The 23,621-nt window shown below is 44.7% G+C and overlaps 1 protein-coding gene across 1 annotated transcript in view; it reads right to left on the bottom strand.

Moving 5' to 3' along the window:
- The window catches only part of LOC102368822 (actin-binding LIM protein 1), a gene marked incomplete at its 5' end in the record, with an annotated part of 54,523 nt that overhangs the window by 13,442 nt on the left and 17,460 nt on the right, over positions 1 to 23,621 (bottom strand). The window contains 7 exons of the mRNA XM_025192128.1: positions 3,904 to 3,964; positions 4,461 to 4,522; positions 7,060 to 7,165; positions 7,267 to 7,358; positions 10,821 to 10,967; positions 13,341 to 13,388; positions 15,335 to 15,439. Of these exons, the coding sequence (XP_025047913.1) occupies positions 3,904 to 3,964; positions 4,461 to 4,522; positions 7,060 to 7,165; positions 7,267 to 7,358; positions 10,821 to 10,967; positions 13,341 to 13,388; positions 15,335 to 15,439 (621 nt within the window). The remainder of the gene's footprint in view (positions 1 to 3,903; positions 3,965 to 4,460; positions 4,523 to 7,059; positions 7,166 to 7,266; positions 7,359 to 10,820; positions 10,968 to 13,340; positions 13,389 to 15,334; positions 15,440 to 23,621) is intronic.

Below are 23,621 nucleotides of genomic sequence, written 5' to 3' on the forward strand. Positions count from 1 at the left end.
CTGAGCCTTCCTAATGCTAGTATTGGCTTGCAAAGAGACAGTGGCATCATGTACCACAGTTTTCTGAATTTGAATGAGGCTTTTCATCCAAGGGTCTTCAGCCATTTTCCAAATATTAATTAAAAGTGCAAACACACGAGACATTTCATATGTAACAAACTGACTTTACTACCTAGTAAAAGTGGAGGGGACAAGTGACACACACACCTACTATAGAGTAAACCACTCTGATCCAGAGTAAAGTTATCCCTTGAAGACTGCGCATTAATTTTAGTATGCAGAATGTGTCCTGTGTCCAGTCTCCTCAATAATTTTCATCTGCAGGGGGCAGTTTGCTCGATGTAAACGGTCTCCTCCTCTACCTAGTGATCAGGTACTGTACTAGCACCCATGGCAGGCAGCTGGATACATGTTTGGTCCTTACCGGGCACATGTACGTGTGCATATTCATATGCAGCAATATGCTCTGGTGCATATCACAACAGAGTTTACTGCTCCTGGGCACCACGTTTACATGAGCACCTGGGACTACAGCATGTTTTAGGCAGCACGGCTGGCAGGGGACCTGGGGGGGGTGTCAGCCTGGCAGCCCAGGGGTGCTCCAACCCAGCTCAGTGTGCTGCAAAGGGGCTGCCTTGGGCACAAGGGTGCTCCAGTGGGGGGGCTAGTCAGCAGGTAGCCCCCACAATGAATCACCCTCATGCCCCAGCCAGTCAGGTCAGCGTCTACCAGTGTGTTGCTGTGCACAGAAAAACTCCACAGCAAGATAATACTTGTATTTACAAGTACTGATCTGCAGCTGAGTTTATTAGTTTCTTGTGGTCTAATAGGGCCACACTTGTAAACACCAAGTAGCTTACTGTGGTGCTAAGCAGGCAACTCCACAGTAAACATCCCATGTAGACATGCCCACTAGGAGTAAATTCACTGCAGAGCAAAATCTAAGACAAATAACTCTATAGTCCTTGTGTTGTGCATCTGCACCTTAACACCAGCACTGCAGCATGCAGCTGCTAAGCTGTACACTGGACAGTGTCTTCTTATGCTGGACAGTTGAATAAACCATCTCTTAAGAGCAGTGGGAAAATGTCATAGGAAGGTGGAAGAGTATTCCCTAAACTAACTGTGATGTTTAAGACAAATTGTCCACCTCTAGCTGTATTACCATATAATCGTGTCTATAGCAATTAATATGCTGATGCATGTACATACATTGGACTATTCCTATAGCTTTTTACATATACAGAAGTTGCCATTTGGCTTCCTTGTAGCAAGACTCTCTCTCTCTTTCTCTCTCTCTCACTCTCTCTGTCCTTATATAACGTGTATGTGTGTGCGTGCGCGCACATGCACAGTAATATCATGTATATTAAAACATAGCAGTTATCCTTGTTCTGGCTTGTATAACAAACTACAGTACAAGTCAGAAAGAAGGAAACAAGTGCAGGCTTCCTATTGTTTAATCCAGGTGAGGCTACGAGAAGTTTGTTTGACTTTCCCCCTGCAGACTCATGTCTTAGTTGACTCATTCATTAGGTCAAACTGAAATACTGGATCTACTTTGCAGTTCTGGGCTAGCTCACTGGAAACTCATAAAGGCTTTATATGTGCACACAACTAGTTCCATTAGGATCCTGCCCTCCTGAACCTTTACAGTACTGATGCTCACCATTTTGGCTCTGCCTACCAGAAAAATGGTACAGGGCTGGTCTGTGGGTAGGATCAGACTCTGTGCTGTGACAGCATGCCCCCCCACCCTGTGCCAGGATCAGGCCCTGGGGACCAGTGCTGCCTCTGCCTGGCCCTGTGCATTGGGACTGGGCTCCAGGGCCCATGCTGCCCCCACCCATCGGGGATGGACTCTGGAGCCCTGCACTACCCATTAGGCCCTATGTGCCAGGACTGTGCTCCAGGCTGCCTTGTACACCCAATCCAGCATGCAGGGCCATAGCCAGGGGGCCATGGAGGCTCCTGTGGGCTGGACAACCGGATCTGGCCCACGGACTGGGGACTGTGTACCTCTGCTTTAGAGTAGTGGTTCATACATACATCATTTCTGCTTGAATGCACTGAAGGTTATTACAAGAGATTCCCTGCTTGCCAGAGAGAAAATTAAGAAATCCCAGGTACTAAGACCTTAAGATCAATCTTAAAATCTTTTGGAAAAATATCAGGGGAGTAAGCCAAATAAACAACGTAAGATGGCTGAGCAAATCCAGCTGTGTCATGTCAAGAGGTCTAGGTTCATATTCCAGTCTAAGCCTACGCCACAAGTATAATCATGTGTTTTGTGAGCAGATCACAACACCCACAATGACCAGCCACAAACACCTGCAGAACAATCGAACAGTGTCTGCATCACGGAAACACGTGGGGAGGCGTCTTGTACCACCTCTGGAGGAGCGCAGCACAAGGGGAGCTTGTAGACAGAGTTACCAGCAGCATATAGTACGATGTTTTCTGGAGTGCTGTACTGCACACTGGCCAAGCGCGTTAGCAGTCCTATGCCAGCAGCAGAATAACCTCATTATTTCCTCCTCAAAAGAAGATGCAATGAGTCAACCAGGGCCACTAACCCAGGTGACACATGAGTACCTAATCAGGCTTAGTAACCAGGTATTAAACACATGTGAACACAAACTTTATTCAAAATTAATCACTTTATTTTCCACACACTCATTTGCAAGGGAAGGTAAAATCACACAGGAAAAGCAGAAAAAAGCACTCATTCCTGCTTCCCCCTCTCAATTCCCCAGATTAAAGCAGCTTCCCTTGGCTGAGGAGGATTGTATGGGACTCTCTTCCTGGCCCAAAAAGGTAATTCTAGGAAGAGACAAATCTAATCTCCAGTACTGCTAGGAGAGCCTTGATAGCTGCAAATTTAAGGAGTGAGGGATGTCACGTGGCAGCCCTAGGTCCAAAGCCACTTGGGTGGCCCACAAAAGTGGACGCTCAAATATGTTTTAAAGGCTGTAAAGCATTTCTCCTCCCTTAGAGAAGGCTCACTCCTCTCTTGATGTCTTTTGTCACTCTGGGCTTGGGCATCTGTATTACCAGAACCAGTACAACCTCTAATGTAAGCTGGAAGTACCGCATGTGATTGGTACCTATGAACAGCCCTTATCTTGCTGTCAGGAGGGTTACTGGTTATGATGGAGTCCTGAATAAAACCAGTAAAGGAGAGATCAGACTCAGAACTTACCTATGCAATCCTAATACCTTACAACCCTGAGTTTTAGGAACAAACCTGAAAGAAGGATGTTGCTTTTACACAGTTGATTTCATTTTTAAAACAGCCCATTCAAATCCCAGATGCATTTGTACACTCAAAAAATGAGACTGCATACCTCAGTAGCAGATCAGAAAGTGCTCTGCAAAACTACCTTGCGACTTATACATTGCATGCTGCTCCCAGCAGAAATAAAGTCTCTTCTTTGCCTGAATATAACTATTTGCATGCTCACCCTGCCAAAACGGGAAAATGAGACACTGGACAAAACACATTACCTATCTAAGTTGCATAACAAGCCAGAGACAGAGCTGGGCTTAGCGCTCCTAGTTTACCTGGCACCTAACTGCCGAGCTCACGGCCTTTCAGACCAGAGCGTCTAGGGTTTATCATTTGTGAATAAGTAACAAGAGGAAAGCAGAACTCTGCACATCCTTGAGCGCATCCATATGGCCTAACTCCATTTACACTAGTGCCAGATCCATGAGAATAAGAACTATAAGGAAGATCTAACAAAAATACTAGCTTACAAAGTGCAGCCAGGGGTAAAGTGCTTTGAACAGGCGCAAGACCAGCCATGTCTATACTCTTCAAATGGAAGAGTAGAAACCAACATGAGCATCGCAGCACGCTCAGGGACAGAAGCAGCGTATGAAAAAATGCCTTCACCTTACCTCGACCACCACCGCTCACGTCACCATAGCTGTTGTACTGACCAAAATCTGTGGACACCGGCTGTGACAGGAAAGCAGAGACAGAGGTGTGGGTACACAGGTCATGTTTAGGGAACTACCAAGATCGAGGCAGCAGACGGGCGATTTCTTGAGCCGATCCCATTGGGAAGCCAGCATTTTATTTTTAATAAGGTTTTCTTTCCTGATGATTCTGTACAAAATCAAGGAAACCGCTGTCTTTCACGGTTTCCATATAAATCACAAAATTGCTATTTGAGTAGTTCCCTAGCTATGTTTTATAAGCATGCCCCTTTTTTCTTGCATAACAACTTGCTTTAGATTTGCACTATTTGTGCTTACAGGTTTTGTTGCAGTTTACATAATCTCTCAAAGAATCTAGTTGTGGGAAGGAAAGCTGAGAGTTGTTTTACTTATGCTAGATTTAATAAATGAGACCGGTCAAATTTAAAGAAATGATATGGCATCAAGAAGAAAAAAAATTCTCTAGACTGTACATTAATGCCAACTTTTGCTTCTCCCCACTGCTGGCATCTTACCCTGTGCAGTCCATTTCTTCCATAGCCAGGAAGAGAGGAGGTCTTGGAGGCTGCAGCATGTGCTGTGGAGTCGAGAGGAGAAAAATCTCGTATTAGAACATTACAAATGCTCTGGAACAGTTAAAATCTGAACACTGTGAGAATTGATTAGGGTCTTTAGCGACCAAAGTCTACAAACATGACTGACAGAGCCAAAGATCCACCAATCAACATGTCCTTATCTGTGCCCCATAGGTCAATGACCACATTAAAGGATTATGACCCCAAAATTGTTCCGTAAGGTAATATATCATTTGCTGCATCATGAAAGGAGGTCATCAGGGAGTGGCACTGAGTTGAATACCTGCAGCATGGAAAAATCAAGCAAGTCTCCAACTGTTTTGACAGGGAGTCTTCAAGTAAAATCAGGACCTCTCTGCGTAGTTCAGAATTTGGCAAGAAATCAAGGCTCGCTAAGCTCAGTGAGTCTCAAACAGGGTGCTGCAGCACTTTGGGGTGCCATGAAATCCTTTGAAGGGCATCATACAGTCCATACAGTATTAGTACTGTTAGGTGTGCAGACAGCTAAATGATTCACCCAGAGATTTCAAATAGGAGTCAAAAACATTCTGCCCCGTGGTGGTCTTTCCGAGTTATAAATCAGTGAAAGCTAAGAGCTGGCATTTTCTGAGGGGTGCCTTGACTCTACCAAGGCTGAGGACCACTGACCTAGCTATTGCTTACCTCATTTGTGCAGCTTCATGTGATTAAAACAGCAACAAAGGGCAGGAAAATCCACTTACTATGGCTGGACTGGGTGGGTCCATGTTAAACTGCTCCAGGCAATTCCTCACATAGTACAAAGGCTTGTAGCATCTTATCACGTCCTCTGAAATCTAATGACTTTCATCTCTATATTCTCTTTATTGCAACTGTCACAACAATAAGGAAACTCCCAGCTGAAACTGAAGCTTAAGCAAATTTGAAATGGAGACCAGGAAACCTAGCACACTTTGCAGTTTGATTCCTCAGCCTTCCTCAATTGTAATATCACAAGAGGAGAAAAAAAATACTTGAGCTTGGTCCTACACCGCTGCACTCTGAGGTTCTGTCATTCATTTCATCAGGATCAAGATCCAAGTGAATATTAATGGTTGAATCTCAATAGGGTTGGGGCTTGGTGTGATCAAACCTTCAGATCCAAAGTTATCTCAAAATTGCATAAGGGTAACTTACCTGATTAGGAGTGGTGTGAAACAACAAGGAACTAGGCTGCCTTGTTTTGTGGAGCTTCTGCCTAATATTCTAGCTGACACCAGAAAATGTAGAGGCATAAAGGCATTTTTATGACTTTCCATTGTAACTGTGTAATTCTGGCTATGCATACTCGTAGCTACTACTAAAGACTATTATGGTGTTACAGTTGTATTTCCACAGTTGATGGCGTTACTCATTTTCCACAATTAAACCTCTTTTTTCCTTTTTGCACGAGAGTGTTTCTTCTCACACTCCTGGACATATTCTTTCAACTAGACTTGTTGCCCTTGTAGTCTCCAGGTCAAGACAATGTATTTTGGCACAGGTGACATGGGACGAAGGACATGAGGAACATGAGAAGATAAGGGGCTTTGAAAAAAGAGCATGAATGAATTTGAGCAGCAATTCACATGAGGAAGAGGTGCTGTAGATTGGCACTGCTGTAACTGTGCAGAGAGGCATGGCATGGCTGGCATTAAGGTGGTATTCCTGCCAGGTGTATCATTAAGTCCTGGCATTACCGGAGAGACTCCAGATCTGGGAAAGGTGACAGAGGGGTTTTAAGTCCAAGGCTGGCCCTTCTCTCCCTGATAATAGAGTGGGGCTGGAAGAGCTGTAGAGACAGAACACACTGCCTGAGAAAGATGAGGGAATCTCATTTTGCTTGCAGCCATCCCTTTGGATGACTCAGTAATGACGATGCCAAACTCCACCGAGAGTTGTTCTTGCTCTTTCTTGGCCTGAAGCAAGATATTGAGCTGCAGATGTTGAGCTGCAAAGTCCTGAGGGTGAAGAGAGACAGAAACCCACAAAGGGTAATCCTCAGAGTTCTGGGAAGGCTACAGAGATGTATTAAGGATTAACAAAAAAAAAAGCACTATGGATGATTCACTTTCGGCTGCATTGTTGACTTTCCTGTAAGCCACCAGCTAAGTGGAGATGATACTTTTGCCTTTTGTCTGGAATGCTGTATGTCCAACTAAGATGCTAGCTGAGAAGACTGACAAGGACTTGCTATGCTCTTTGTAAGGTGCTTCCCTGCCCCTAAAGACATTGCTGATTTCCTCCTATCACGTGGGAAAGGCTAAAAGGCTAAGATCAAGGTTAGGCAACGTGGATGTTTAGTCTGTTGTAATTTAATAGTTTGCAACACAGTTCCAATTCCTTGGCTTTGCGTCACTCACTATGTATAAGTGGTCAGTCCTCCAAGAAATTTCGTCTAATGCCCTCAACTTGACATTTCTCTTAAGTTTAAGAAGCCAAAGGGTTTTTAGGAATTAAAACAATATCCAGCTATACATTGCCCAGGCTACCACAGACCACTTACAGCCATTTATAGCTAGATTTCAGTTTTGCTGCTTACATGAATTCACTGGAGAGTCATAACGACTGGCAGAAAGGGATGACCTATCACGGGTCTCCTTTTCCATTTCTTCTTTTAATATCAACTGTCCCAGCCCTGAGTTGAGCTATAAATGAGAAGAGAAAATATATATGTAATGAAAATATTGTCCATTCCAGAGGATATTGAAGACTCTGACAAAGTATTTAAGACGGGGTCATTAACAACCTTCATGAGCTGCTCCTCCTGTAGCTGTCGACGTCTCTGTAGCTCCTCATCCTCTTCCTCTCTGCCGCTTGATCTGCGTCTCATGTCAGCGCCTGCTTCCATAAAACCACAGTACAGAAAGAGCTCCTCACATCAGGTCCACTACACCTTCAAGATCTTAGAATTACTACAAAGTACGATTTAGCTTGCTACTTTGCTGAACAATGCAAGTAAAGTTTGCCTGTGGCCTCCAGACATTTTCAAGATTCACACTAAGAAGTGAAAACAGCCACTCCCACCCACTCCTCTCATTCTTTTGGCTTCATGCTAAAATCAGCACATTGTTGAATAGAACATGGGTTTCCAAACTGTTAGGCAACTGTATCAGATGTAAAAAAAAAAACTTTGGCCAGACACAACAGTGTGCACAGTCTCTCATGTACATGCTCCCTTTAGGCTGTTCCAAAATCCAGTTAACTAACAACACGGCTGGAGATTCCCTAGTTACACAACTGCAAGACTGGTGTCTGGAGCAGCCCAAAGTTTCAGAGTCATTGGAACATGTACAAGTGAACCAAAGTTGAATAGCAGTGATGTATCAGGGCCTACTAAGAAGCCAAGAGCCAACTGTCAGGAGAAGAGTCACTGAAGAGTATTGTTACATGTATAAATAGTCAAGAACAAATATCCTCATTGTCATTTATACTTAGGACTTGTCTACATTGGCCACCTAAGACAATTATTCTGAATAACCGTTTTAAGGAGGAATTACATTGCATTAAAATCCTGTGTGGATACACTTCAGAAATAAAGTAGCCTTAATTCAATTTGGTTCCCACCAGTTTCAAAGTGAAATAAGATCACTCAGATTAACACCTCTGATTATGTTAAAGTGAATGAAGATCACTTTACTTCTGAGCGAGAATAATCCTCCATGGATTCAATGCATTTTAAAGTCTCACCTGAATTCATCTTTACTTTTGTGCATTTTCCTGTGCGTAAATGTACTTCCTGTACATGGAATAGGCTTAGTGAGGGTGAGAACATTTTAGTGAACACACTGGATGTGACAATATTGATGCCAGGTGTATTCTCTCTTCAAAGGCCATCTCCTGATGTACTTAGTCATTTTTCAATCAGCCCCGGCTCAGGCGACACTTGCATTGCATCCAAATGGGAGTTCTGTCTGAGTAAAGACTGAATTTGGCAACTGAAGCATTAGGACAGGAATCAACAGCCTTTTACCAAAGGCAGACTATTGCTCCCATACAGATGCATAACTAAATGCCATGCAGGAACATTTCCCAAACCAGGCGGGCTCTCTTGTACCCCTTACTGGGCCCTCTGCCTGCTGCGATGCAGCTTGCTTCAGTGCAGTGCTCCCCTCCACGGCACGCAAGCTGCCCACAGCTGCCCCAACCCTCCCTGCTGTGTGCTGAGGGCTGCTCTCTTGCTCTGCTGCTGCCTCCACCTACCCTTGCTACAAACTGTTGTTACCAAGTGCCACCAATTCTCATCCCCGGCAATGGGCAATGATGAATTAAGCAGCAAGGGTGAGGGAGCACGAGAGCAAAAGAGCAGCCCTCAGCACAGAACAGGCAGGGCTGGAGTGCTGCAAAAGGGCAGTGGGGAGAGAATTCAGGGACAGAGGAATGCACAGTGCAGGGAGGAGAAGGAGGGTGGGTGAGCCGTACCCCAGCTGGGTAGGTGGCTAGCAGGAGGGTGCACCCCTTCTAAGGTGGTGCCCTGCACTTCCGTAGGCTCAACTGAATCTCTCTGTCCCTCTGCAGGCTGGGCCACAGGTTGCCAACCCTGGCATTTGGATATTTACATGGAATATAATGCGATGCAAGAAATTGTAACATTGCTGCTAGTGTGGAAATAGTTAAGAGGTTATAGAGATCAAATTCTCTAAGTGCTAAATATACAGCCCTTTGCTTTTTGCACAATAGTTGAAACAGGTGTATTGTTTTTTATTGTAATGTTCAGCTTAGCTCTGTGAACAAAATATCAGATTCAGGCCCCTGCTACATATATTACACAAATATCTGGTTAATCACACAATAAATTTAGACCAGTCACATGTGCAAAGTAAGATCAGCCCCAAGTGCAAAGGCATTATCACACAATTAACTGGTGCAATACACTTAGACCAGCCACATATGAAAAGTAATTACCACATGGTAAAAATGACTATCCTGCTATAAAAAGAGCCAACCAGCTATAAAGTTAGTGCTTGGAAATGGTGCAATAACTATAGCTGGTTTCTATCCAGCCTTAATTTGAACATGTAGCAGGGTCCTCACTGAAATCAGGTGACCCATCTAAATGCTTTGGCCTAACACATTTGATTTTTAAGCATGCACATTAATAAGTAAAGGTCACACTTATTCCTGAATATAAAATAGCCTCAGAGGCATTTTGGCCACCGCAATGTTCAATGCCATGACTACATTGTTAAGAAAAATGAAGCAACTTGACAGCCACCGTACAAAACACAGCAGCATCACGGTGCAGTCCACTGCCAGGAGGCTGCTGACTGGGAGATCATGGACCTCCCCACTGTGAGATAATTTATTGGGGTGTTGTTACCACTGGTATTATCAGGAAAATTGAATACACCCAAGAGTTACCAATTTGATTTTCGGGGTTGTGAAGTTTCAGCTAGAATTCAGGGGACGCTGCCAGACAGCTGATGTCCTCTGCTTCACGTAGCTCGCCTCGTTGTCCACCAACGAGCTTCTAAACCCTGGCAGAGGTCTCCAAATTGTTACACTGAATGCACTATCATAGGACAAACATTAAGTTCTTCAACAGAAAACAGAAGCAATGGCTGAGGACCCCCGGTGCTGGGGACATGATTTCATGACATAATCACATTCGAGTGTCTGTTCATCCCTGGAACATTTAAGTTAGGCGTGCAGATCTCTTCTGGTGGGACTCAGCACAGGCACAGCTAAGATGACAGATACAATACTAAAACAAAATAGGATTGTGTATGTGGCTCAAAGAAAACACGATATATGAGACACCCAAGACATAACAATGTGGAAGAAAACAAATATGTATATATATTCTGTGGTAATGGGGTGGACAGAAAACACGCCTTGACGTGGCCTGAACTGGAAGCCGCCTGTGTGACCACAGTGCTCCATGCCACTGAAAAAGGCTTTGTGGTCCAAGAAATGACATCCACTGCTATATCTCTGCCGCTAACATAGAATTCGAAGATGAAATAAGTAATAACTGAAAGAAGTCAGGCTTCTGTGGTATTTTCAAGAAGTCACTCTGTTCATAAGCATTTGTACAGGAAATGTATGTATTTCCTTTCTAGATTAACATCCGTGTTAACAGTGTCAATGCTCTTTTGTCAAACCTTTTTCCTTCATTAAACATTTGTGGTACATGAATGCCCAGAGATCAAACTGGACCCAGGCCTCATTGTACTAGGTGGTGAACAAACACAGGCAGACAGATTTCCTGACCCCAAGAGATTACAGTTTCAAGACAAGTCTGAGTCATTTAGTTGTACCTCTTAAATCCACATCACTTAGATCATTCCTCTTTTTGCATACCTACGGCCGCAAGGGAGGGAGGACCTGGCCAGTGGTCCGTCTCAATCTTTGGTATCTCGTTGGGTGCTGGCGCATGGGCTGCTGGGAACTTGGAGGACTTGATGATATCCTCGGAGGACTTGCTCTGTGCTGCCAAAGCAGCTGCATCTAGATGGCAATCAGGGGAACTTAGCTATGTTACAACCTCTATCAATGTCATGGCTTTCCTTACTTTGGCAACATTTTATAGAGTATAACCATCAGTTTTGAAGTATATGCACTGTTCTTTGCCTTTCTTGTTCCAAATTGCAACAAACTAAACTCTTCCCCTTATTAATGTCTTAGAATCAAATATAAGCAGACGACACACAAAACCCTGGATTTTATTAGAATTGCACACTCTTCGAATTCTTAGACAAAGAGAATGCAAGCACATATAGCAAGCAGTATGTGACAATATCTTATGATAGCTGATCATTAATTAAGAGTTCAGTGCATTGGTTCTCTTCCCTTTTGAGCAAGAATACAAGGAAAGTTCAGTGCAGTCCTACTAATTTGAAATGTACTGCATTTAAAAATATCTCCTATCCCTTCGTAAAAAATTGTAGGGTCAAAGGAATTTACAGTAAATAAACAAATGCATCTATCACTGGAACATCTATGCTGCATGTACTAATTCACTGCTCAGTAGTAGCTAAAGCAGGTCTGAGTTTATTATAAATAGTAAACTCCATCCAGACCAACTCATCATGTGCAGTCACCAGGAAACAAAAGTTATCAAGTACTCCAAAGGAAACCCAGAATCTTCTCTCAGCAGCACGGCATTAACTGAAGACTGAAGTCTGGGCGAAAATTTTTTAAGTGTTTTAAAATATGGAGATGCACACTGTGAGTTTCACCTGATGACAACAGACCAGAGAAATCCAATATGATTTACTTTATATTATGACACCCTAATTATCTCTTAATATGCAAAATGTTCGCCTGAATCAATTCATTTTGTATTAGATTATCAAATTAGAGGCAGCATTCTTGGACCTCTTTTCAACAAACAGTGTCTGCTACGAGAAAACAAGGAAATGTTTAAAGAACTGATTCATTTCAGCTTTACCTTCTTAATGTTCAGCACTTTGGCTTGAGATTATCTAAGTAACACAAGAGAGTGGGGTAGCCTTATTCCCATTAAAATTAAGGGAACAGCTCATCCAAACCCTTCAGGCTATTTGGGTAGTATCAGTATTAGTGTTTGCGGAGAATGTTAGAAATTTTTAAAATAGAGGAGGTTCTACGTATAAACACACACAAAATGTGGGGTAGCTGCTTGGGGATTACAAAAGCATGACTTCGATCAGTACTTACGGATTAGAATTGGTGAGGTCAGTAGTTAAACATTCTCATGTTAATGGGAGGGTGAGAAGACACAATAAAACCATAAAAAACAAACAAAAATAACATTAAAAAAATTAAAACAAGCAGATGGGTAAAAAACAAAAAGAAAAATTAACAAAAGATGACCTACATCGACAGCAGTGTTTTTTCTGTGAAACTCTCGTTTCTCAATCCATCATAGGGACCTTCACAGGTTTTTTTCCTCATTATGAACTCTGTTACTCTCCACTGGCTACTCATCTAACACCTATGGTTACTGGTCTTTTGCTGCTTAATGTCAGAAAGAAATTATGTTGAGTGAAAGGTCTCCAGAAGCTAATGAAAAACCCTTGAAAAGAACAGGATGGTGCCCTTCACCAAAATAAAAAAGTGGCTAATCCTATCAACAGTGCTGAGTTTACAAGAAAGAGGAATATGTTCAGTAATAACAAGGACCATGCTCCATAGCATAAGGGTGCGGCAAGTCAACCAGCTGCTCATACCATCGTTATAGCATATGCAGAAACAATGCCAACTTGGAAGGAAATTAGAATATCACTGGTATGAACTAACTTCTGTAACAGGACATTGGGAAAATAAACAGACTTTGCTATCCAAGGTTCTTCGCTGGCTTTGACAGTCAAATCAGCCCCCACCAGAGAAATGTCACTTGCAAAATCTTCAAAAATTATAAATATTCCTAGCTCCTTAAGCAAATACACATTTGGAATACTAGCCCACTAATCAGAATCTGTCCATTTAATGTGGTAACTAAGGGCAGTGCTTTATTTGCCCAAAACAAAAGGAACAAGATCTGTTTCACCATATTGAAAAATGACAAATTAGTCTTACCATTATGAACTCCTTTAGTCTGGAAAAATAAACTCAAAGCCATGAGACATAGCTAGGGTATATGCATCATGTTAAAGGCACTGAGTGAAATCCTTGCCCTGTTTAGGTCAAAGGGAGTGTTGCTACAGACTTCACCCAAGCCATCTACATTGGGCAAATTATATATTTTTTTCAACCATGTAATTCCCTAGCTGCTTGAGCAATTGAGCTCTTTTTAAATCAGAAATTCTCATTTTTAATTAGTGCTTTTTATCCTGTGCTGTGTAGATTTAATTGAGTGGAGTTTCCTACTTAGAAACATAGAGAGGAAAGAAGGTTTACCATGCTGTTTGTAGATGGGTGGTTTTCTGTAAATGTTGACCCCTTGATCTGTGGAATTAAAAAAAAAAAAGGTGTGAATATACAAGGATCCGTTCAGCTATGAAAAAAAAAAGAAAAATCATGACATTAAACCACTAGACAAATCAAACCAAGGACTTAGCACAAGAAGAAGCCAGAAAGCTAACTCTAGCATTACACAGAGCTGGGCTACTCAAAGAACAGAAAATACACAAACAGGTGAAAAGTCACAGACATGGGGTATGAAATTCATTGGCATTTATTCTGCAACATGTTGATGAACCAAACTCATGACCCACTCATTTGAATATTTAGAAGTTGATTAGTGGGATAAGGGTTAGAGAAGAAATGGAAGCAACAAAGATATATCAATAGGCAAAGATATATCAGTAGTGAGACGTAAGTAATTTGGGGGAAAACAACCCCAAATGACTTTCATAAGAAATTGAGCTTTAGCCATAAGAGCTCAATTTCCCTCCCAACCTAGGGGTTGGATTGAGTGTGGAACAAAGCAGTGAAGGTACAATTTCTATTAAAATCCATTGGACATGCATATTTTAACAGTCAACTACAAGACTGCACTGGGCCACAGGAATACTCTAAGAAATGCTACCTAGGATGGTCCTAATATCACACCCCACAAGGACAGATTAGAAATGCATTTTTTGCAAGAGATACTACATAGCATACACCCTTATGCATTAGACTTTAGTGGCAAATCCCAGAGCTCTTATACAGGGTTTCTACAGTACATTTTGAAGAATTTAAAGGTTTTACTAAATACTAGGTCTGAAACAGGAAAAGGGGCTGAAGGAATACCTTCTACTTTCTTCCCAAATAAAAAGCCCCAAATTAGTGAAAAACCAAGGATCAGAATCCTGTTATAAGCCTGAGTTATCTTAGGTGCTGGGAATTTGCATTGCAAACTAACCAGTTTGCTACTGTATTGTATTGTTTCTGGTGAAGTGTCACAGATACATTTTAAAAGTACACAGTGCATATAATGTGTCCTATTGACATGCTAATGGGGACAACTTTATCTGTGGTGTGAGGGAAAGCAAGCCCTAGAAATCTATGAAAATGAGGATAAGAATAATTCCTACGTGACTACACTCTCCACCTGTTGCTAAATAGGCAAATTCAGAGCTCACAGAGACATTTTATTAGTATATCTGCTACTGTGCCTCTACTTGAATAGCAAATGACTATAAACACTGGTAGGACAGCTAAATCATGCCATATCATCGTGCCATATCTTCACACCTGCCTAATCTGGAAAACTATGCCTAGGGACACATACTTTCATGTCATCAACATAGAAAATGGTAACAGAAGACCTTTTCAGAGACTGTAAAGTGGCCCTTATTTCTCACAACGAAGAATTCCCCTTGCAAAAAGGGCACACTGGCTTATATGCATCTTTGCAGCTCTGGGGAAGACACGCTATTCTACGAAAGAAATTTCCCCCTTCAATTAAAAAAACCCTACAACCTAAATTAAAATGGTTTTGCTCTAGATCAAAACAATCAAGGAGGTGTCAGACGTGACAATAAAGAGTAAAGTTTGAATTAACTGTTACTAGAGTGCATCATAAATGCTCAGGGCTTGATTCTCCTGTCCTGTCCACCGGTGTAAATCAGGAGTCACTCCTCTGAACTGGGCAGCATTACTAGGGTAACAAGCTGATGAAAACAAGAGAAGAATCAGCCCCCAACATCCATCATACTCTCCACTAACTGAGCTGAACCATATGGCATCCTCATGCTGAGAGACTTGACAGACCGGGCAAGAAAGGGACCCTCCATCCCTCTGCACAATGCTCCTCTCAGCAAAGCTCAGAGGCAGGCAATTGAAATCAGACTGCGTGCAAACCTCAGATAAAAACAGCGTGAAATAATGGAGACAAGACAGAGGTTACAAAGGCTACATTCTACACTGTGACAGGACACCAAGACACACACAGTGCCAGCTCCTACCTGGAACATGGAAATGTTTAGGGGCCTGAGCGTAAGTTGGAGTTAGAGGGCGGCTGTCTGGCCGATAAGGGACAGGGGAGTTCCGACCGCTGGACGGCTCATTGCCTCCAATGAGAAGAGTGGAGAAAACAAAATGAGAAAAAAGGGAGAGCGGTCACAAAGCAAAGCATAATCCAAACTCAACCCAAAGACGGCGAACTCAAAAACTCCAGGGAGTGAGAGACATTTCAACCAAAAAGAAAAACCCAAACAATAACCAGCCGTGGCTAGCACGGGGTGACGTCTGCCTTTCAATGTTCCTGCAGAGACAAAGGTTCCCATTTGGGCCGGCATCGGAGTTCAAAGCAGCGCACGTTCATTCTGGTGGCATGCAGGCAGGAGCGGTGCACTGGCAGGCCAGCGGTTAGATGGGCAGGGTGGGAGAGAGGAATGGCTGGTTACTTGGCGATGGTTTAGTATCGAGGCTGGCATTTTTGGTTAGAGTCACAGGCATGTGGGAGAGCAGTTGATGTGCAAACCCATTTCTAAGCGGGTAGAGGCAGATGTATAGTTCCCTACATCAAAGGATCACAGATGTTAAGAGAGCCACCTACCCCACCTCAAGGCAAATTTGTTCCCTACAAATAACCTTCTTCCCTACATAATCTTTAGCCATCTTGGATTTCAATGTCTCAACATTTAGATCTAGTTTACAGATCTTCTGATCAGTAACCTTCTTTCCCCTCCTCACAGATCCACCACCGAGAGCCCTGAGGCTCTTTCAGCATGGACAGCTCCGAAAGGAGCCAGAAGGAAACTGCAGAGTGCTTCTCTGCACAGCCCAGGCCTCAAAATTTGAGGGAGATTTTCCATGTGGCTGCACAGATGCTAACCAAGAGTAAGAAACCCTCGGCCAAAATTGTGCACTGTGTGGCATCTTGTGCTATTATTTGCACCCTTGCAAAATAGCCAAGCAGCAGCATCCCACCAAAAGCGTATGGCTACCAACTCCCTTTGCACAGATGCAAGTGATTACAACGGTGAAAGGGGCCAGGGCATCAAGGCCCTTCTGTTTTTTAAAAAATGTGTCAAATGCTCCCAGGAGCTGAATGACAAGGGAAAGGGAGAAGCAGAAACACCGGGACCTGAACTTTAAAACCTGACAAACAGGGGCAGGGCAGTCCCAAAAGAGGGCCATATTTTCCAGATCAGCAATTTGATGTGAACTCAGTCCTATAAATCCAAAGCAATGAGAGCAACAGAGTCTTAGCAAGACACATTCTGATGTATAAAGACATATACTAGTTCTACTCCTTTCTCACTAGAAAGGCAGCCTGCAGGCCTAAAATATGGCAGCAGGACTGACCCAAACAGCCCCATATAACCTTCCATGAGACAAATGTCAGTGCCAAAAAGCTATCCACTTGTGTGCACAGAAACCTTGATGACATGCCCCAGCACAGGCAAAATGGCAGATCTGGCCAGTGACCTGACAGCATTTCCCAGCAGCCCCTGCCATGCCGCTCCTGGCCGGCCCTCATTGAGACCCCAAGAGTGCGGGGCTGTGACAGCGCAGAGCCAGGTGTGGCAGGTCCATGCCATGGGGTGGCTGTGATGCTCCCTGGTAGTCCCGTGGCTCCTGCCTAGCTCAGTCCTAAGGTAAACCTCCATTCATCACTCACCTCCACACCTTGTTCTTATTAAAAGGTTAAATAAAGGAGGCTGCCCAGGGCCTCAGAGTGAGCCTGCATCAGTACAAATCGCCACTGGGTCCCTCTTGGACCTCCACTCATCTAATAGACCCTCTCTACCTGCCCGTGTCTCTGTAGGGCAACTGTACCCTTAAGGGCTAACTGCGCTGCTCCATTCTGCCCCATGCCCCAAGCCTTGCAGGTGTTACCATTCAATGATGTCAACTACTGTTCCTTCTGGTTACCCTTTTCTGGGATCCTCAATACTTTCTGCTCCTCCTTCTGGGCTCTCAGACACATAGTCGCCTGTGTAGCCTGCCTCTGGGCTCTGAGACCCTCAGGTCACACATGCAGCGCTTCTTGGGCTCTTGGATTCTTTGTTCTCGCGCTCACTCCCCTCCTGAGTACTGCAGAAACCCTGGTCCCACACGCAGTCCCTTCTCTCTGGGCTTGGGGACCCTCTAGTTTGCCTCCTACTCTTTCTCTGGACTCCTGGACTTTCTGGTCTGGCTCGCATCCCCTCTTGGACTCCTGGGCCCTCTGTTGTGACCCTTCTCTGAGCTCGTGGACCCACTGGTCCAAGTCTTAGCCCTTCACTATTCTTGTGGGACTCCTGCTGTGCCCCACTCAGTGCTGGGCCTGAGTCTCAGCCCCTCCTGGGCTACTGGTTTTCAGGGTAGGCCTGGATTCATCCCTAGCAGGACTCCAGGATAAACTACTGGTGCACTAAATAGAAGTATCTCAGTGCTCTGGCAAACACTCCAACTCCCTCTAAGTTGGGTAAGAAAATAAAGGACCCCTGCCTGTACAAACTCAGTCTTTTGCTGTTCAGGTAAGCTTCCCCTGCTCCCAAGGACTGCAGAGTGGCTTACCCTATTCACTACAACTTCAGGAGCCTGCTGCTCTGCTGCTAGGAGCTCCTTGCTGCATGGCTCCCAAGCTTGACTGCCTGGCCAGTTGAGGCTTTAGGCTGATATAGCTCCAGCCTAGCCCCCTGATGCTCAGGTGACCTCTGTTACCTGACCCTCTGGCTGCTTGCACACTTAACGGGGCAAGCACACCCCAGTACCCTGGCAAATCATGACAGCATGGGGCTGCAGAACCAGGGCTCTGCCCCAGCCTGGCCTGGTCCTGCGCTGTCATGGCCCCACGCTCCTACTATCTCCATGGAGAACAGCCAGAAGCAATGCAGGCAGGGCACGTGGCTGGGTGGGCAGCTGCTCTGGGGTCAGGATCTTGGAGCAGTGAGGGCACAGGGCTTGGGCCGGGTCAGATGCAATCGCTCTATGTATGCCCCTGCCTGCAGAACCCAGGCTCATCACAGGGGCATGTGGGCAGTGGATTGCAGCTCTGCTTTGGCCCCCGCGCTGTCACTGCCCCAAGATCCCAGGGTCTCCCAGGCCCTGCCTGCCCATCTTATTCCTGGCTGCAGCCCCATCCCAGCTGCCCAGCCACACACCCTGCCTATGTGGGTCTTGCCCCTGGCAGTGGGTGCGGGGTGGACGGGCCAGGATGTCCGGGCAGCACAGCAGCATCCAGAAGGAACTGCCGTCATAGGAGCTGCTCAGAAATGGAGTCCACTGCAGGCCAGATTTGGCCTGTGGGCTAGACTTTGCCCACCCCTGCCCCAGCACATGATGGGATCTGCAGACAAACCCTGGTCTGAGGCATGATTTGCACATACAAGATTGGTCAATATGAGTGCAGGTGCTAAGTTATAGATGTGTCAGTGTCTTGGGTCCTCAATGTCTTACATCTGGCCTCAAACATGTTGTTCCATCAGTCATTACATGCAATGTGTTTTTTTCTATTTTAGGTCTAGCGATGCTGGGGTCCTGTTCAGCCAGTGGCTAATTTGAAAAAGCTACATAACTTGTTGGCATGGCAAAATTTCAAGTGACATTGTCATGTCTCAGTTGACTGGCCTGTATTTGTAAATTCAGTGGTGTGATCCTGTTCTATGTCAGTCCCACATTATTTTGATTATACTGATTTTAACCACATAACTTTTTCCCTATCAGATTATAAAATACTACTTGGCAAGAGTGGTGTTCTGAGGAAAGAAAATACTATAAATATGTTGACACAGTTAGTTTGACATATAATTAGCTTGGATAGAAATGTTTAAATCCAGTGTGCATTCATGCATTTAGCAATAAATCAGTTTAACGAGAATGAGTAATCCACAGATTTCCTGAACTCTATGTTTGTGCACCAATCAATAATGGAATAGCTTTAATATGTCATGTCATTATAAATGATGCAGCTCAGATCTTGCTGCTGAGAGGTGTGTTCTACCTGGTTCAGGTTGGTAATTATTGAAGGTGGGAATCCCTGATTTCTGTACGACCAACATCTTCACCACCATTTTTACAGCTGGGAAAATGGAGACAAGGGAAAGGGAACAAACCAAAGGCCACTGGAAGCCAGTATTCACAGCTAGAATGGGGGTCCTGACCCCAACTAATGCTCTGCAGTCAGATCACTAGATGGCAGCTATTTATCCTCTGACCCCAGCTGACTTCCTGCCCCTGGGGCAGGGGGCTGGACTCGATGATCTTCTGAGGTCCCTTCCAGCCCTAACGTCTATGAAATCCTGAAGCATGAAACACTCCTGGCTGGCTTTTCTGAGGGAAGGGAAATGATAGCTTTGCAAGGATGTGAATGTGCTCCACGTAACAGCTCTATGTTGCATTCTGCAAATATATAGAAGGAACACTTCTATTGTCTTTTTTATTCTGACTGGAAATCATTGAGCGCAGTCACACTGACTAAAATATAATGGTTTATCCCATGTCTGGTGAAACCAGATGACCTCTTACAATAAATAGGACTATCAGTCATATAATACGTGCAACATATTACACACTGTTGACCTGTTAATCTGGTGTGAATTAGGTCTCCTTGCACTTGTTGCTTCAAGATATTCCCATTCCATGTTATTTCCTGTGTTTCCCCTATAACATTTTCCAAGGCTATGTCTACATGGACTCCTGAGTGAGACAAGACATTGCTGAAAAGTAAGCTCTGTCCAGTCTTTTCACAGCCAGGCTTACAGACTAAGTTGATGACCTGGTGCAGTCCAGAGTGCATGCCCCAGCATCCCGTTCACTCTCCTGAGTCATTACATCGGTCCTGAGTCACACTTCATTATATAGGGAGACCCCCTGACCCACCCAAGAAGCCGTGGGCAAATAAAACCAAACTGATATGGGATTTGCTACAAATCTTCATATGCTGCTCTGAAAAGTGGTCTGAAATTGCTGAATCTATAACTGTTAAAAATCTTGTTAAACAAAGCAATGGAAAAAAACTGTTCCTTCAGCATTTGAAGACAGAAAACCTTAAAGCAGCCATGCAGGTTATCAGACAGCAAGGAGAAATAAAGCCACTGACCCACCCGACACATGGGAGATCAGCCACATAGCTGAGGGATGACATACCTATGTAGAATAAAGCTGCAACGAAGGGAAAAAGAAAAGGTAAAAAAAAAATACCAGGGGAAAAAATAAGGGTGAAGAGAGAGCACACAGGATTAACAGAAAGGGGAGGAAGATCTCATCAACTCTGAGGTGCGTGCCATGCTAGCAGACTGGGGAGTCTCATTGGAGAACACTTGTGCCAACATGCAGAACAAAGCACCATCATATCAGCAAAAATGACCAGAAAGTGGTCGTTTTTTCAGCAGAATGAATGATTTTTTTTTTTCTGATGCCCAAACCAGGAGCTCTGTTGCATGCCTAGCTAAGGAAATGTAATTTATTCCATTTGGAGAAAAACAGCCTAAAAAGGACCTGATGTTAGAAACAAGATAAACCCAGCTGTACCCAGTGACATATGCTGTGGATGCCCTGAATTCAAAACTTCAGTGAGAGGGGACCTTGCTTCAACCCCCACTGGTATCAGGGGATTGCATCTATCTTGTCCCTTTCCTAATGTTAAATGTGAGAAGGGTACTGGTATGGAAGAGCAGTCCTCAAGGAAATCCTGCTTCAGGAACCAAATGTTCCTTGGAGCAATAACTTCCAGAGTAAACTGTATGCATCTGTCACTTCATCTCCACAGCTTTTACCTCTGGAGGGCAAGGAACAAAACTCCATAAGTGCGGGTAAAAACTGCTTCTTCATCTCTACCAATGCCCCAGAGAGGGCTCGCAGCCTTGCCTACAGGCAGGGGTGGCACTTCCTTGCAGTGTGTCATATGTCCTATATCAGTGAAGGAAACTGTCTTGTACTGCCCGAAATGCAAACCTATGACACGATGCTTTGTAAACTTCCCAAGCGCTGCAGCAGCAGTGGCAGCATATCCCCCAATACGCATGGAAGCACTGCAGTCTGGAGCACTGACAGAAGCACAGCCCTCCAGGGACATGACGTCTAAGACGGGGGGACAAATAGACAAAATCATGTGGACGTGGCAGCCCGGGAAGCAGAGTTCAGAGATATCTCTCAGCTCTCACCCTTTCCATACCGGTCCCTTTACTATCCACCTCCCCCTCACTTCTTCTGGCTAAACCAGGTCAAGTTATAGGAAACTGGCTTTTCATCAGAGAGGGTCAGGAAGGTTACTCCTGTTATGCAGTATGTCATAATTCTGGTCTATCCATTGTCCAGCACTGGCCACACTCACAGTGACCTTTTGCTGAATAGTAATTCCTGTATGCCTAAACCTCACACACATTCCTTCTCCTTTTGCAGATTTTTGCCTTACCAATGTTACAATTGCTGTGTGTGGGACTGGCATGCAGCCAGCTCCCTCGAACAGCCAGGCCTGGCTTGGATCACAGGTCACTGTGGATACCTCTAATCCAGGAACCACAACCCTGAAGAATTCAAGTCTCTGCTCTGGGTTTGTAAAACTAGTTCAACAGGGGTCTGGTCCCATTTGGGTTTCTAAGCCAGGGGATAACAAAACTAACAGCAACAATAATCTCTATGGCAACTGTCCCATGACTTACAGACAGAAGCACTTAGTTCACAGAATCAGACATAGTGCAAGAAGCAGACTCTATGTCTAAGCCTTGCCTCTGTCCATGATTGGATCCTTGCATCTCTCAGTAACTGCAGCATAAACACAGAAGGACAGCTTCCAGCCCTCCTCAGGATGTGGTGACCCAGTTGGTGACCCAGTTGGTAAGGGTCTGTGGCCTCTAGTTCCTACAGGGAATAAAAAGCCAGGAAACTGAGCCAAAGCACAGCTTTTCCTGCAGGGTAGGGCTGTTGTATTATCTAGGCTCTGCTGCAGTCTGCTGGCACTGAATGCAGTACCATGGACGAAGGGATACTGCTCTGACTTGCAGCAGAGATGACGTATGTGACTCCACGGGAAAATTTAGGGCTAAAGTGACTACAGAGGCAGAGGGGAAGGCAACTGGCACATTCTGGGGGGTGGGCTCATGACCCCTCACACAATGCCATCTCTTAACTCCAAGCCCTGCACCACCCACAACTGTGATGAGGGCTCTGCAATGCTCTTACATGTCTTTAAAAAATCCCAGGCATGTGGGGTGAAATCCTGGCCTCACTATTGTCAATGAGGGTCTTGTCATGGACTTCAATAGGGTCAGGGTTTCATCCGTGGATTTATTCTGGAGCCTTTCATTGTAGAGACAGTAGTGAATTGACAAGGTCAAAGGCAGAAAAGAGTCCCCATGAGTCTAGAGGAAGTCTAAACTGGTGTGATTTACACCTTCTGCCAACCCCCTCAACGCATATGTTACATGAATAGACTCAGATTTGCCTACATGTAGCTAACACTGCTTGCCCCTCACAGATCTCATTTGAATCTAGGCTGGAGTCTAAATTAAAGTCTTGTCTAGACTTAAACATTTCACTGAATTAACTACATTGTATGTTGGTCATTATAAAAGTTTAGAAGTGCATCTATCAGTATGCCTCAGCAAAGTAAAATAAGCTACACTGGTATAAAGTGCCTCAGGGTACGGGCAGAGGTGGGAGGAAGCTGTGCAATGACCCCTCTTCTATGTCGGGGCATGCTCTGTGGAGGGCAATGCCTTGCATGTAGACAACGTGCTTGGGGCAGGGGGTTTTTGGCAGACACGGAAGAAATGGCAGCCCAGTATAATCAGCCCTCCTGGCCCCCCAGATCCCTGATGTGCCTCATATTGCAGACATGGGCTTCTGCTGGCATGAGTAAATAATTGTATAGCTTACCAGCACAATTATAGCTTTGTTGGCAAAGCTTTTCAAGTGTAGGACAGTGGTGGTCAACACTGCGCACTAGATGGGCAGTGCCCATCCCTCCACAGGTTGCATCCAGCTGGTGGGCCTGATCTGGCACATGGGCAGGTATGGCATACCCAATGGGGGGAAGGGCAATGCAGGAGCATACCCCGGCCTTGATCCAGCTGTACAGGAGAAGGAGGTTTGACCTGGCTCTGATCCAGCCACGTAGGGGAGAGCAATTGGGTCCCTCTTGGACCTCCACTCATCTAATGGTGGAGCTCCTTATGCCTTTTCCCACGCTTTACTCAATCTCATGGCTCGCTCCTCAATCCTCTCCAATCTTAACATCCTTCTTGAACTGTAGACACATGGTCTGGTCCAGACCTAGCTTGGAAATTTGGCACAGGAGGGTAGCAATGTTAATTGCCACCG

This window comes from Alligator sinensis, unplaced genomic scaffold (assembly GCF_000455745.1).
Source record: "Alligator sinensis unplaced genomic scaffold, ASM45574v1 scaffold1026_1, whole genome shotgun sequence".
In the NCBI taxonomy this organism is placed as follows: Eukaryota; Metazoa; Chordata; order Crocodylia; family Alligatoridae; genus Alligator; species Alligator sinensis.